Source organism: Nicotiana tabacum, chromosome 22, assembly GCF_000715075.1.
Source record: "Nicotiana tabacum cultivar K326 chromosome 22, ASM71507v2, whole genome shotgun sequence".
In the NCBI taxonomy this organism is placed as follows: Eukaryota; Viridiplantae; Streptophyta; class Magnoliopsida; order Solanales; family Solanaceae; genus Nicotiana; species Nicotiana tabacum.
In genome coordinates, this window is record NC_134101.1 from 150,488,859 (window position 1) to 150,504,990 (window position 16,132).

The window sequence follows — 16,132 nt, forward strand, 5'->3', positions numbered from 1 at the left end:
TTGTGAGAGAGTTCAAGTCTATGAGAACATTGATCAATGATAAATTCAAGATGCTTTCTGACCATCTTCAACAAAATCAGTAAAATGAAAGCTTACACCAGAGAAAGGAACCCATAGGGAGACGTGATGATGGTATTGACACATATGTCGGAGATAATGTTGAGGTTTAACATTTTTAACATCTTTAGCATTTGTTTATATCTCCTGTTTGCTATTATAATTATAATTGTATTTTAAAAGTTGTATGTATTCGACAAGAATTTAACTGTCTCACTAAAATGATAAATGTGTTTGATCAACACATGTATTTAAATGTATTCATATGTATGTTAACCTTAATATGTAATTGGAATTAACTGTTGTATTTAAATATATTCAGCCGTATTTTAATATATTCTGATTTGTTATTCTTGAATATGTGTGCTGTATTTCACTAATATTTCCATTACCAAAATATGTTTTCTTACTGTAATTATATGTATTTAATTGTATCCTTAGACTAAGTTACTACACTAACAATGATACATACAACTAATAGAAACCAGTGCTTAATGCTCAATGTGTGGAGTCAAGAGGTGAGGAGAATACTACATCAGAGGTGTCGTGCAACCTACCATCTACAGGTCAAGATGGCATATCTACAGAATTCTATATATCTCAATTTGAGCTAGACGACAAGTTTCTTCCCAGTCAAATTCCAGAAACTAGACTTGTGATATACAATAGTGCAAAAAAGATGAATCAACCCCAGTACCATCTCATAGGAATCGGCGACCAAGTAGATGGTATTCTTCGCCTTATGAGCCTATCTTCCACTCCGCAGGTTAGTTTTTTTATAAACTAAAGATCTATTTCCTCATGGTTTTTAAATTTAAAAGTCTCTACTCACGAGTTCAATGAACAACATGTACCTCAGTAAAGTTGACCCCTATTTTTGAAAAAAAGACACCCCTTTGAGGATGATTCAATAACAGGGCCACATCCTACATTAATCATTCAGGAATATGACAAATGGGTTCGTGATGGTCTTCTCACTAGACATGATCAGAGGTGTGTTTTCCCCCAGTATGTGTATTAAGTTTTTATATTTTAAAAAAGGTATATAATATTTTTTATATCATACTTGTAGAAGTAATTTGGAAGACCATTACAAGAAGAACAAGTCAACACTTCATATACCATTGGATTTTGGAGTTGATCAAGTTAATTCCAAAAATTGGTTTTATCTTCTATCGTTTGACGGGAAGCTATGGGATGACAACGTAAATTTTTTCCTTAACTGACTAATTTTCTTTGAATAACAACATGCATTTGATTGTATTCTGTTGTAGTATTTTTACTGTTTTCAAACACTCTATATGATGAAATGTATGATGAATGCAATGGCATCATTATTCAGCTGTATTCAGTTGTAGTCAATGTTATTAAACTATTTTAATCAGCTGTAGTCAGTTGTATTTTTCTTGCTTTCAGCTGTATTCAGTTGTTCTCAACTGTATTATTCATATGTATTTCTATGTATTCAATTGTATTATTCAACTGTATTCATGCGTATTTTTCTTGCTTTCAGCTGTATTCAGTTGTTCTCAATTGTAATATTATATGTATTTCTCTGTATTCAGTTGTATTCAGCTATAGTCAGTTGTATTCAATTGTTTTAATCAGCTGTAGTCAGTTGTATTCAACTGTTTTATTCAGCTGTATTCAACTGTATTATTCAGCTGAATTCAGTTGTACTGAACTGTATTATTCATATGTATTTCTCTAATTCAGCTATATTCTTTAATAGTTTGATTAATTGGACTCACACCATGTAGTTAAATTTGTGTATAGCATATTGACGTCATATTCTACTATCTGAGAAAGAAGGGAAAGTACAATCAAACAAGCAACTTCAAGTATACAACTGTTGATTGTATATTCAAGACAAGAATCGCTAAAATCTTCAACAGGTATGCTGATACAGATAGTAATGCTAATGTAGCCAAAGAAGAGGATGTGGTATGTGAGTACATAAGGTACTACAGATTGCTAGCTAATGTACCTTGGCATACTGTGGATAATGTCTTGATACCAGTCAACTTGAAGGACAAACTACACTGGGTATTGGTGTTGTCTCATTCAAGGAGAGATGTATCAAAGTGTATGACTCGTACAGATCTGCAGGTCATGATGCATATGTAGCTTCTGAGATTGATAAGCTAGCTAAGCTTGTACCTCTGTATCTATAAATCAGTGGCTTTTACAGAGATAGTCAAGGCATATATTGGTTTACTTACTCAGCATACACTGACAAGTCACATAATGATCCCTTTGAAGTTTTCTCATATACGATCTGCCTCAACAGAAATCTGGGAGCATGTAAGTACTCAATCATCATTCTTGTATGTTATATACAAATCTAATTGTATGAATTATTTTTAATTGTTTCAATCAATTATTTTTTAGGGATTGTGGGGTGCATGTTGGGCATACGCAGAGTTTCTGAGCACTATTGGTGAGATTCCACAAACAACATTTGATTCCAATCTACTCCGTCAAAGATATGGTGCTCTCCTCTGGGACTATGCTATGCGGAAGATAGACGTTGATGCCATAAGCGAAAATGAAGCACCCTCAAAGATTGCTAGGCAAATCACGGAGTCAGATTCAAAGATGTAGATAGTGTTAGAGTAGCTTTAGGTTAATATAGTTTTGGAATGTAGTTTGAAGAAGAATACTGTTTTGAGTAGTTTTTTGGTGAAGATGGTATTTAGTTAGAAAAACTTATCACTTTATCAACAGTGTTCGTGTATGACAATTGCAACTTTTTAATCATTGTTTCACTGGTTTGTTCATAAGTATTCATGCTTAATCTTCAGTTTGAATTCATATGTATCTTACAGGATTCAAGTATGTATTATTCAGTAACTTTGCTTGAACAGGTTTTAGGTATTGAACATGTTAATATCAAAGTCAGAAACTTTATGTATTCTGATGGTAGGTTATATTAAAGAATTCAGATGTATTTTTCTGGATTCAGGTGTATTCAGTTGTATTCAACTGTATTATTAAGTTGTATTCAGCAACATTCCTTTATATGTATCTTTCAAGTTTAGTTAATACATATTAAAGAATACAAATTCAGATGTATTAAATAGGTTATACGTATTCAGCTATATTCAGCTGTAGTTAGTTGTATTCAACTGTTTTGTTCAGCAGTAGTTAGTTGTATTCAACTATATTATTCAGCTATATTCAATTGTATTTTTTGTATTCAGCTATATTCAGTTGTACTCAATTGTATTATTCATATGTATTTCTCTGTATTCAGCTATATTTCACTGTATTCAGCTATATTTTTTAATATGTATCTTTCAAATTCAGTTAATATTTGTTAAAGAATATAAATTTAGATGTATTAAACAGTTTATTGTCTAGTTAGAGAATATAAATTCAGACTTATTGAAATTGTTATATTACAGCTGAGTATAAAGATGTATTCCAATGAATTCTGACTAGTTATGTATATAACTCAGGCATTGTCTATAATAAGTTGTCAAAGTATATGTGGACAAGGTTATATTCGATCGTATCCAACACATTAAGACAACTATATGTATTCAGAATCTATTCACGAAAGTCATTTATGAAATTATTACTTGACAATAAGAATTTATTACTTGAAAATGTCATCATAAGTATTGACAAATCGTTGAAGCACCAATATATGTCAGAGTGTTAACTATTTATTACGTGGAGCATTTCTACACGTTCGCTTGTTATGTCCTCCCTGCCCACATATGCTACATAAATGTTGATTTTTCGGCTGCAACAATTCACTTAAAGGTTTATCGCGCTTCTTCTTTGGTCTTCCAGGAGGTCTTTTCCATTTGGGTGGTAGTACAACTTCCTCTGCAACATGTGCTGGTATATTCTAGTCATTTCTGTCTGGTAGAAGGTACACATGCACATCGTATGCCATTACAACAGTATTGGTTTGTAATAGTTAGAGCAATATTCTTCTGGCATTAGAAACTTGCTCTTCAATACAGCCTAAGCATGTGGGCATGGCAATTCATCAACTTGGAACCTCCCACAAACACATTTTCTCTTTAACAGGCAGACTGTGTAATTCCTCCCTCCATCGTTAACCGTATGTAAGTATTCAGTTGATGGTACCACCTACATTTAAAAATAGAAATATAAGTTTTGAGCATATATAACTGAATTACCATATGTATAATGCTGAATTACTCAGTTACATACAACTGAAATATTTGCATACAGATGAATACATCTTATATTTAGACCAGCAGACTATCAACTGTAATTAGTGCAAAACTTATCAAAAGTCTGTTGTACTTTAGGCAACAGGAGGCTAACAAAAACATTAGAAGGATACGTCATAACAATACATATTAAAATTATATATAATACAGATTTGTTAGTTGTATTCTGATATATTCGAATAGTTTTTGCAACATGCGTTTAGTTAAATTCAGTTGTATTCATATCAGATCTTCGGAAAAATATGTCTTGTATGCGTTTGAATTTAGTTGTATTCGTATGTATTCATGGTAGTTGTATTTTAAAAATGATTGTATTCAGTTGTATTCATGCCATTAATTCAGAAAACAATTAAGCCATATACGACAATGACATTAAAAAATAATTTACAGTCATACGTGTAGACATTGCCTCATTCAAAGTCAGCATCTCCTGGTATTTTTTTCCAAGCGTCGTGTATGTCTGTGTAGCTTTTTTACGGTTACTACAATTCCAACGTCCAAACATCTTCCTAACTTCTTCGAGGAAGTCGTATATTGGCAATTCCCTTGCTGATACAAGTGTGGCATTGATTGACTCAGCAATATTTGACGTCATGGTCCATCCCTTGTTAACAGGTGCATACAACTTAGCCCACTTTTCGTATCCAGCTAACTCCAAGTATTCTTTCACCCTAATATCTACCTTCTCCACCTTCTTCATTAGACTGTCAAATTCATCTTGTGAATGCTTTTGCCATCGAGAAGTATATCTCGCTCAACTTTGCATGACTCTTTTTGAATTCCTTATATACGTTGTTCCATAGATGTCATATACTAGCAAAATACGGTACATCTGGATACACTCTAGATACAGATTTAATGATACTCTCATTTCTATCTGAAACGATGCACATGTTTTCCCTGTCACCATATGCTATCTTGAATTACTCAAAGAACCACGTCCAAGCAATATCGTTCTCTGAATCAATAACAACATATGCTAGTGGCAATATATGACCTATAAAGACAATTGAATACATATTTTTAAAACATGTATTTCAATCTTTAAAATATTAACAGATTGTATTATAATTCAAGTACTCACCTGCACCATCCAACGTGCTTGCCGAAACAAATGTCCCGGTGTAGTAAGATTTTAGGTGACTTCCATCCACAACAACAATGGGTCTACAATGATCAAACCCCTTTATAAAGGCATACAAAGATATATACACGTACATGAATTCATTTTTGGGCGATTTTACCATCCTGATGTGGGAACCTGGATATGTCATATCCATTGTATATAAGTATCCTGGTAATTTTTTGTATGAATCAGCCGGTTTACCTCTCAAAAAATTCATTTCCTTTTCTTTAGCCCTCCACGCCAACATGTAGCTAACATCTACACCTAAATCTGATTTCACATCATCAATAATATCCTTTGAGGGGTATTTTCTCTTATGATTAGTAAGCTTAGGCCTTATCATACCACCTATAAGGCTGTTACTTGCATGCCGCTGCTCATACACCTTGTCCTTCAGCGGACATGTATGGTTATCAATGAATTCTCTCACTTTGAATAGTTCTGATTTGTTAATGCTTGAAACCTTAAACCTCCATTCACAATCTTCTGAAATACATAATAATGCATAGAAGCAAAGAATTAATCATTGTACATATGATTAGCATAAGTGTTTACAAAAAAATTCACTCATATACACATGAATACAATCTGATTATTTTACATACTGACATCTATATATATAAATTTGTATACTACTGAATTCAATTATAGTTATATACATTTAAATACAATGAATACAACTGAATACAATTTTGGGTATATGCATACACTTAAAACCACAGTAGACAAAATAAGAAAATAATTAGAGCAACTGTAATGTAATTATACCAGTAAAATACATATGAATACATGTATTTAAAGACCATAAACAAATATATGTTAACTACATCTGTGATAATCAAGAGGAAATCCACAAATACGCATAAATACAACAACGTTAAACTTACAGCTCGAATCAATAATAGAAAATACAAAAAAAAAAACTTAAATACATGCAAACCTGACAGCATTAGACCTATCAACCCGGAATTGAAACCTTTGAGCTATAGCATAATTCTCCATCACCTCTTTCAATGTAGCCTTATCCTTATACACTTGTCCAGCCATAACCTCCCTTTGATTAGTTTTTGAAATTATCAAATCTTTGTGGAGTTCGAACACTCCAATCGCTTCTCCTGAATTGACAAAATCTAGAGCCAGTGTATCATCTGTATCGGAATCGTACCTTTGAACAACTTCGTCTATTTGCACAATGTCGTCTTGATTTAAACTACATCCGGATACAAGTTCTTTTTCTATAGTTGTTATGCACAAAGGATACATACCAAATTCTCTGTTCTCTTTTTTCAATTCTACATACACTCTGTAACACATATCATTGTGTATTTTCATTGGCGTGCAATTTCCTTCTACTTTGTATTGAATTTTAATGGACTTTGAACTCAAATCTATACCCAGTTGATTAGAAATTGGAGCAACTAGATCATTAAAGGAGGCATACTCCTTTATCGGTATTCCCTTAATTGAAAAATCGATGTAATTGCCCTCATCGTTCCACTTGCCAGAATGACGCAACAACACTGTTAAACTTTCCATATGTATAAAAGGAACTATCCATATTTTGTATATAATTTGTATCAATCTATTTTTTCGTGGTTGAATTGATATCTGCGAACAGAGAAAAAGGAGAAGTGAATGGAAGAACTTCGAACAGATGTTGCTCTGGTTTTCGCTGCTTTTTTTTAGCTTGAATCGTGTATGACAGAATACAGATTAATGGGTACTAATTTTTGTTCGTTGAGTTAAATTAGGAGAATATCATGTGATTTGATTTCCTTCCGTTATTAACTAGTTTAACCTTCCAAATTTTGCGCAGATACGTTACTGTATTCACGTTAATGCCGCGTGAATACAGTTAAATACATATCAACCTTAGCTGGAATTCCCTTTTTAACGCTTATTTTTTCTATTGTATTAATGAATACAATAGCTTAAATACATAAAATACATTGTATAAAAACATAAAAGGTATCTATAACACGTAATATAGCAAAAGATATCTATAAATGACTAATTAGACCTAAAAAGGGTGCTTTATGAAAAATTCTCTTTTAAATAAACTATATCACCAACTCATTGATACTAATAGAATATCCTACCAAACTGCGTAAACACGTAAGCATGCATTGATCATATAGTCTTTTAAATAAAGAATACAGCCCAACCCCCTCCCCCCCAAAAAAAAAAAAAAATCCACTCCAATAATAGTAACCAAGTGTCAAGCTGAGAGTGATTGAAATTATAGCCAATTGCCAAAGCGCACCACTATGAGAAAATATTGTGAAGTATACTCCCACTGACTTAGGCGCTTGCAAAATTTACATAACCAAAGTATTATAACAAATTAAACTAATGCCATGTATATGTCCAGGCTAATAACTTTGTGGAAAAAATGGATAATGTACTAATTTTGAAGGAAAAAAATGGAAAATACATTAGATTAAGTTAAGTTAGAGGGATACTGTTGCTACACCCGTGTTGGATATTTCAAAAAATGTACTAATTTTGAAGGATTCAACACGCACTCGATAATATTTTTGAAGAATTTAAACAACTTGTGTAAATATTTTTTTTGCGCATAACTTAATTTACTTCAAGTAGAATCGTGAACTACAAGCACTCTGCTTCCTGGCACAGTTAAAATTGAATTCTGGCTTTATGGCAGTTAATGGTAAAATGAAAGTATCAAAATCAATCAAGAATTAGACAATTGGTCCCCGTTACATTGCCCCTTGGCGTACTTCAAAATTGTCGACAGTTCCTTGTTCATTTTCTCTATATAAAGCACTCTCCCTTTAGTATCCAGCAAATATATAATCCATTCATTATTTCAGTACTGTTTACAAATAAATTTAGTGTGTGGGAATGGGTAACAAGGACTATGAGTACCCAGCATCAATGAATGGGGAGAGCAGAAAAACACAGCCAGTGGAAATCCCACCACCACAACCTTTTTTTAAGTCTCTAAAAAACACAGTTAAAGAAACTTTGTTTCCTGATGATCCACTTAGACAATTCAAGAATCAGCCACCACGCAAGAAATTCATACTTGGACTTCAGTATTTGTTTCCAATCTTTGAATGGGGTCCTCGTTACACCTTGGATTTCTTCAAATCGGACCTTATTGCTGGGATCACTATAGCCAGTCTCGCCATTCCTCAGGGAATTAGCTATGCAAAACTTGCCAATTTGCCACCTATACTTGGCCTCTGTAAGTCACAACGTTACTCTATGTTTTATATATATTATAATGGTGGTGTACGTGAGTGCACCTCAATTACTTTCCATAATCATTATAGAGATGAATTCAAACTTTAAATTTGATGGGTTTAATTAATCTTTACGTGCTCACTACTGAACCTGGTGCACTCTTGCAATTATGGATTCAGATTTTAAAAACTTTAGCAATTTTTTTAATTTGTACTTTGCTACATGAAAAAGGTATGAGGTCGATTTGAACCCACTGACTATATACATTACAATTTACATGTGCTTCCGCTTACTAGCACAAGTACAGGATAACTATGTCAAGAATTTCCTTAATGTGTGAGGCGTGGTTAATTAGTTAATTACGTGATAACTTATGGGTTTGTTGGTTATTCTGATGACAGATTCCAGCTTTGTTCCGCCATTAGTCTACGCAGTAATGGGCAGTTCAAGAGATTTAGCAGTTGGGACAGTTGCTGTAGCATCACTTCTCATTAGTTCAATGTTAGGGGACGAAGTTAATCCAATTGAGAATCCAACACTTTATCTTCATCTTGCGTTCACGGCCACATTCTTTTCCGGAATGTTTGAAGCAGCTCTTGGAATTTTCAGGTTAGTATATATATACAGTAGAATAATTAGTTTGAGAAAGGGTGTACTACATAAATTGGGTCATCAGATGAACTATGTTTTAATCGTTTGATTATGACTATGTCTTTTTGTTAGAATAAGGAACGATTAAGGTAAGTTGATGGTAACGTTAATTGGGGAAATAATTTTTGCATGCAGGCTTGGATTTATAGTGGATTTTCTATCTCATGCAACAATAGTTGGGTTCATGGGTGGAGCAGCCACAGTTGTGATACTTCAGCAGCTAAAAGGGATACTTGGTCTTGACCATTTTACTCAGTCCACCGATGTCATTTCCGTCTTGCGTTCTGTTTTTACCCAAACGCACGAGGTATATATATAAATGTTAGTGTTAAAATGGCCCAAATATGATAATATAATGTGATATTATCCGCTTTGCGATAAGTCCGTATTTTTTCTCAAAAGGAAATTCAACTCGTTATAAGTATTTTTTTTTCTACTTTGCATATTATTGGACTTTGTTCACATACACGTACCCAACAAACCGGCTCATAGACAGGCTAAGACAATAAGCCGGGCTCCCACATCACACTCCGTATTTCCACATAATATGATATTGTCGCTTTAGTTAAGCCTGCACGGTTTTCACACCATTAAGAATTCCAAGCTCCTTATAATAGTTTTTCTCTACTTTTTATGTGATACTTTGTTCGCACACACCAACAATAACTTATTATTGATGTATTTTAATTTGTTGTAACATATAACTTATCTTATTTTTCACGTGTTCTCTTCCCGCCCCCCAACCCCTTACAACATCTGCGACTATTTTCCGTGCAAGGCTATAGCCTTGTTTTCTTGAATATTAATTTTGAAAAGCAAGTATTATTGTTCGATTCTCATTAACTTCTCTTTTCGTTTTAGTTGAATCTTCAAGAGGATTAGTTTTTTTTAATTTTAATTAATTAATATGGTTTATGACTTTGCTTATGGTTAATGACAAAAATAATTGCAGTGGCGATGGGAAAGTGCGGTGCTGGGTTTCTGTTTCCTTTTCTACCTGCTGGGTTCTAGATTCCTTGTAAGTTACAACCAACTTTGATCTATTCAAACTTGAATAGTACCATAAAATCAATTTATTAAAGAGTCTAAATTTTATGCATGTGATATAAGAAATATTTATAAAATCGAGTTATTTATTAAAATAAATAAGGAGTTGGGTCATATATACAATAAATCTCTGCACTATAACTGCTGCTCTTAATTTTAGTTATAATGAAATGCATGCATGCAGAGCCAAAAGAGACCGAAGTTGTTCTGGATATCAGCAATGGCTCCATTGATGTCCGTCATACTGGGAACCATTTTTGTCTATTTCACGCACGCTGAAAAACATGGCGTTCAAGTGGTATGTCCTTTAATTAATTATGTTTTCTTAATTTCTAGAAGGTGTATAATAGAAGTTACAATCCTATTTGGCTTAAAGATTTCAATTTGACTGGTGAGCTACTATACTAAATTAGACCACTGTTCACAACATAAACACTATGGTGGGGTGGGGTGATGTGATATTTCTGCTATTTGGATTACTGCATTTGTGAGTGTTTAATTTGGGTTGTGATTCTTGTGGTTTGAGTATTGCACACGTTCGTTTGATATAGACGACCTACCAATGCCATGATTGACTGATAATTAAATGTTTCAAGGACACTGGCCCAGCGTATTTGCTGTTGGCATTATCTTTGCCCATTTAAAAATAGACATTTCTAGATGATGGTTTTCTTCGTCCTAGAAGTTACTCAATTTTACATTAAACACTATATGACAATGAAATTGAGATAGAACAAAGTTTGAATTACTGTAGTCGATGATTCATTTGTTGAAATATATTATGGTATTAATGTTAGACCGGGTTTAGTTATGGAAAATTTTCATTACTGAATACCATCTGGCATATATCTTACTCCCACCGTTCACTTTCACTTGTGAGCCAAAATACATTTTCACTTTTACTTGTCCAATATACCAAATTAAGAGAAAGACGGTCTTTTTTTTTTCGTTTTACCCTTATTATTAATTACACATTTCCCAAATCATTTCTCAAAACTTTTTGAAATGTTATTATTATTATGGATAAAATTACAAAATACATACTTCATTTGTTTTTTTCTTAAAGAGAGTGCAAAGTCAAAAGCGAACGACTAAAAATGAATGGATGGAGTAGTTAAAGTCCAAAAACATGATGTCGGAATTAAAAATGTAACCTAATGGTTACATATAGAGGTGGCAAAATGGTTAAAAGAAAACAGTTATCCACCCATATTATCCATCAAAATATGGGTTGGATAATGAACCATTTAAAAACGGGTCGAATATGACTATTGAACCATATTATGCACTTAGGAAATGGTTAACCAAATGGATAACCAATGGATAATAATGTATTTAACTTTTACATTTGTAAAGCCTCAAATTGGAGTTCCTCAAGTTTGGAAAATTAGGAATTCTCTCATAAGTGATCATATTTAAGAAGCCGTAGATAATATGGATATCAATATTACCCCCCGGATAAACCCGTTTTTATTCGTCTCAAATACGGATCGGGTCGGATAATTTATCCATTTTTTAAATTACCCGTTTTGACCCGCTCGTATCCGACCCGCGCATTTGCCACCCCAGTTACATATAACTTTATTCCACGTAACTTTGGTGTAGTTTCAATCCAATTAATGGTTTGATACAATTCGGAAGTCCTCTTCTTTTTGTAATTTTTTCTTTCTACTACTCCCTCCGTTTCATATTAAATGAGTTACTTTCCTTTTTAGTCTGTTCCAAAACAAATGACATATTTCTAAATTAGGAAATAATTCAAACTTTAAACTCTTTCATTTTACCCATTTACCATTAATGAGAAGCTTTTATAGCCACACAAATGTCATGGCCCCCACAAACCTTTTACCCCTTAAGCTTTTAAGACCACAAGTTTCAAAAATCTTTTTCTTTTTTCGTAAACTTCGTGCGGAGTCAAACTACCTCATCTCATCTAATATGAAACGGAGGGAGTATTATATATATGAGCCATCCCCACCAAAAATAGTTATGTGATAATTTATTTGTAACTGCACACATAATTAGACATAATGTGAAAAACATGACTAATTGGATGGTTAATTATGAAAATATTATGAACAGATTGGAAAGCTGAAGAAAGGGCTAAATCCAGTGTCAATAATGGATTTGTCATTTGGAGCACCTTATGTTTCAACATCTATCAAAACTGGCATAATCACGGGTGTCGTATCTCTTGCTGTAAGCTTTCACTTTTCCCATACTTGACCCTTTGTCATGAAGATATGATCTCATATGTCGAGAGACAATGTAATTAAATGTATAAGTACACATACAAGTAGTGCAATTTAACCTAGTGTAAGTTTAAGTCATTCATAAAATTACTTTGATTGGGGACATGATAGGAAGGAATAGCAGTGGGGAGAAGCTTTGCAATGTTCAAGAATTACCATATAGATGGCAACAAAGAGATGATCGCTTTTGGAATGATGAACATCGTTGGCTCTTGCACTTCCTGCTACCTCACTACTGGTATATATTTTCCTTATTCTCTTTCAAATTTGTCTTTCTAATTACCTGAAACAGCGGGAAAAACAATGGCCCATTAGTTGGATTAGTCAACATCTGATTGTATGGACCATCATGTCGGGACACACATAAAGGTAGCAAATAAATGCAGAAAGAGACGAGAATATCTACATAACAAAGTAGTGGTTAATAGATGCAGAGTAACAACTTAAAAAAGACAGAAAAAAAAAAGGTTTCATGATTTGTTGTCAGATTTGACCAGCTATACAGTGTTTAGTTAACTAAAACATATTAATGTTAATAATATAAGATTATTAATTCGCAACCATAGCAGAGAAGAAGACACAATCATAAATATAATGTAGAGTTAAAAAGTAAGGAAGCGTACCATTCAATTCCACTGACACAATAACGATAGCGATTGACGATTAAGCCTGATGCCAACTTCCACGATCCACTAGCTACACGCTCTCACACTCGAAGAACTTGACTTATGGGACGTCTACCATTACCACATATTCAAGAGACAGAATACGATAGGGTTTTCTAATGCCTAGGTAACGGGGGGTTGGCCTCTATTTATAAATATTGCATATCCATCACAGGTCAATTGTTATTGGGTCTCACTTATCCACACACATAGTATTTAATATTAGACATTTTATTTATCCATCATTTGGGTCACGTCACCATCCTTTCAGGCTATAACCAATTAATATAAGTTCAAATTCCAACAAATAACACTATATTTTCAGATAATTTATATGCTAGGATTTAAGTTATACACACTTGCAATGTAAATAGTGTTGTTCTATCAATGTATTTTGACTGTTTGGTGTATTACTTGCCAATTGTTTCATGTTACTCATATAGTCTTACCTTTAATGATCTTTTAAAGTGGTTAATGCAAATATTTTTATATTGTCAGTACATAAAATTTGAAGTCATTTTTATATTTCCTGAACAAGGTGCTAATCAGAAAAGTGAAAGTGCAGGTCCATTTTCGCGATCAGCAGTGAACTTCAACGCAGGATGTAAAACAGCAGTATCAAACATAGTAATGGCGCTGGCAGTAATGGTGACACTGTTGGTGCTGACGCCATTGTTCCATTACACTCCATTAGTGGTCTTATCATCCATTATAATTTCTGCAATGCTCGGACTCATCGACTATAATGCTGCAATTCACCTCTGGCACGTCGACAAATTTGATTTCCTGGTGTGCATAAGTGCATACCTTGGCGTCGTCTTTGCCAGTGTCGAAATTGGCTTAGTCATTGCTGTACGTATCCCTTAATTTCTAGTAACTACTATTATTTCCATTCTGTTCGGAATAAATACAAGGAGATTCGAAAGCAATATAATGTTGCACCAATAATTTGACCCTTTAGCCAAATTAACTTTTGAACCCTTTTGTCACACACTAGAATTTTTTTTTCTTATATTAAAGGGGATCCAACATTTTATATATAACACAAAAAAATTATTTTTTATTTATTTGCACAATATAATTTTTCCACAAAGGATATTCAATTGAATCCCCTTATTTCTATCTAGCTCCGCCCTTGTCGGTTCCTTCTAAATTGTCTTTTAAAGTTTCTGCACAATTCATTTAATAGCCTTAATCATAAAAGTATTTATCTAAAATACTATTTATATCTCCGTTAATGTTTTTTGATTAAATTAACACTCTACTAACTGGAGCGGAATGGTGGATTCCGTAAAAATAACTTTTTATTTTTCTAAGATATCAAATATTTTGATACAAATTCAGTTTGGATACAACAACTAAAATTATATATTGGAAAAATCCACTTTGTTATTACTAATGGACTAGTAGTAACTAGGAAGCTAAGCAGGTGGTTTCCAATTAATTAATCAAGATTTAGCTCTTAATGCAGGTTGGTTTATCGTTGCTAAGGGTATTGCTATTTGTAGCAAGGCCAAGAACGTTAGTACTTGGTAACATACCAGATTCTAAGATCTATAGAAATGTTGAGCAATACACAAACACAGACACTGTTCCGGGTGTTCTCATACTTGACCTTGGTGCACCCATTTACTTTGCCAATGCTAGCTACTTAAGAGAGAGGTAATTTAAATTGTATACTATATATCTAACTACACAAATATGTATATATACTAATAATTAAGCGCTAATTATGTGCTCTGCTTCACTTTTTATAGGATCTCAAGATGGATCGACGACGAGGAAGACAAGTTAAATTCTTCCGGAGAGACATTGCAATATGTAATACTTGATATGGGAGGTCAGTTAACTTCTCCTATGTCTACAATCTTATAGTTTGACAAGGACATGCTAAAACGATTTTTGTAATTTAACTAGTTATAGTAGGTTTTCATTCTCTTTTCGAGGTGACTACATCATGGTTGATATGAAGAATTATATGGTGCTAAATATTTGTATATTATCAGTACGTACGTATAACTAAAACTCGTGCTAAAATTCTATATATGATGGGCAGCTGTAGGCAACATTGATACTAGCGGAATTAGCATGCTAGAAGAGGTCAAGAAGAATCTTGATAGAAGAGATCTCAAGGTTTGCCCTAACTATTATATATCCTACACGTTAAATGATATATTGGAAGTTATGAAGTGATAATTAATCCTTTAATTTGCAACAACATAGTAATATGGTGTGCTTTAATTCTTGTGGGGTATTGTAGCTTGTGCTGGCAAATCCAGGGGCAGAGGTAATGAAGAAGCTGAACAAGTCCAAATTCATAGAGACAATAGGACAGGAATGGATATTTCTAACTGTGGGGGAGGCAGTGGAATCATGCAATTATATGCTTCACTCCTGCAAACCAAAATCTGCCATAGATGGTTCATTTAGCAATAACGTTTGACAGCTCTTTTCAAAACTAAATTATTTGATCTGTATATGTTATTAGTATGACACCGACACATCGAATTTATAATGATGCTGTGTAACATATTGGCTTTGAGCTTTGAGTTGTTGGCCAAATTCTACAGACACACTTCTTCCACATAAGGAGTTGGAAAGGTCTTTTCTGAACATGTATTAAGCATAATTAAAGAGTGTTTTACCTGTACATTTATAGCTTGTCAAGATTGCCAGAAATTTTAATTTACTTACGTGAAGGCTGCACCTGTTTTAATTTATTAAGGCCAGAATCTGCTTCTCCAAATATCTATTTGAGGCTATATGTATGATTGTATAATTTGATCCTTGCTCGAATAGATGTGCGCAAAAACTTTCATGTTTATTTGTAATTGTGACCAAGCACGTGAAAATTCTCAATTAATGGGTGACGTAAAGATTCAAACTCAAGATCTTTGCTTGCTCAAATAT

General features: G+C 33.4%; 2 protein-coding genes across 2 annotated transcripts; one reads left to right on the plus strand and one right to left on the minus strand.

Moving 5' to 3' along the window:
• Positions 1-4,035: 4,035 nt before the first annotated feature.
• LOC142176108 (uncharacterized) lies at positions 4,036-4,971 on the minus strand. Its single transcript, XM_075243177.1, has 2 exons — positions 4,660-4,971; positions 4,036-4,164 (listed from the first exon to the last, which is right to left on the minus strand). The coding sequence occupies exons 1-2, from the start codon at positions 4,969-4,971 to the stop codon at positions 4,036-4,038; spliced, it is 441 nt and encodes a 146-aa protein (XP_075099278.1).
• Positions 4,972-8,194: 3,223 nt separating this feature from the next.
• Positions 8,195-15,872, plus strand: LOC107776233 (sulfate transporter 3.1-like). The gene is made up of 12 exons (XM_016596103.2): positions 8,195-8,608; positions 9,009-9,216; positions 9,394-9,565; positions 10,211-10,276; positions 10,490-10,603; positions 12,388-12,504; positions 12,669-12,795; positions 13,788-14,074; positions 14,694-14,884; positions 14,980-15,062; positions 15,279-15,355; positions 15,483-15,872. The coding sequence occupies exons 1-12, from the start codon at positions 8,263-8,265 to the stop codon at positions 15,663-15,665; spliced, it is 1,971 nt and encodes a 656-aa protein (XP_016451589.1). The 5' UTR covers positions 8,195-8,262; the 3' UTR covers positions 15,666-15,872.
• Positions 15,873-16,132: the final 260 nt, after the last annotated feature.

Excerpts from the sequence above, each read along its gene's own strand:
- LOC107776233 (XM_016596103.2), top strand. The coding sequence starts at position 8,263 with ATGGGTAACAAGGACTATGAGTACCCAGCATCAATGAATGGGGAGAGC. Across the intron at positions 9,566-10,210 it reads TTTTTACCCAAACGCACGAG|TGGCGATGGGAAAGTGCGGT; the intron begins GTATATATATAA and ends AAATAATTGCAG. Across the intron at positions 10,604-12,387 it reads AAAAACATGGCGTTCAAGTG|ATTGGAAAGCTGAAGAAAGG; the intron begins GTATGTCCTTTA and ends TATTATGAACAG.
- LOC142176108 (XM_075243177.1), bottom strand. The coding sequence starts at position 4,971 with ATGAAGAAGGTGGAGAAGGTAGATATTAGGGTGAAAGAATACTTGGAG. Across the intron at positions 4,165-4,659 it reads CAATGTCTACACGTATGACT|GTGGTACCATCAACTGAATA; the intron begins GTAAATTATTTT and ends TTTTAAATGTAG.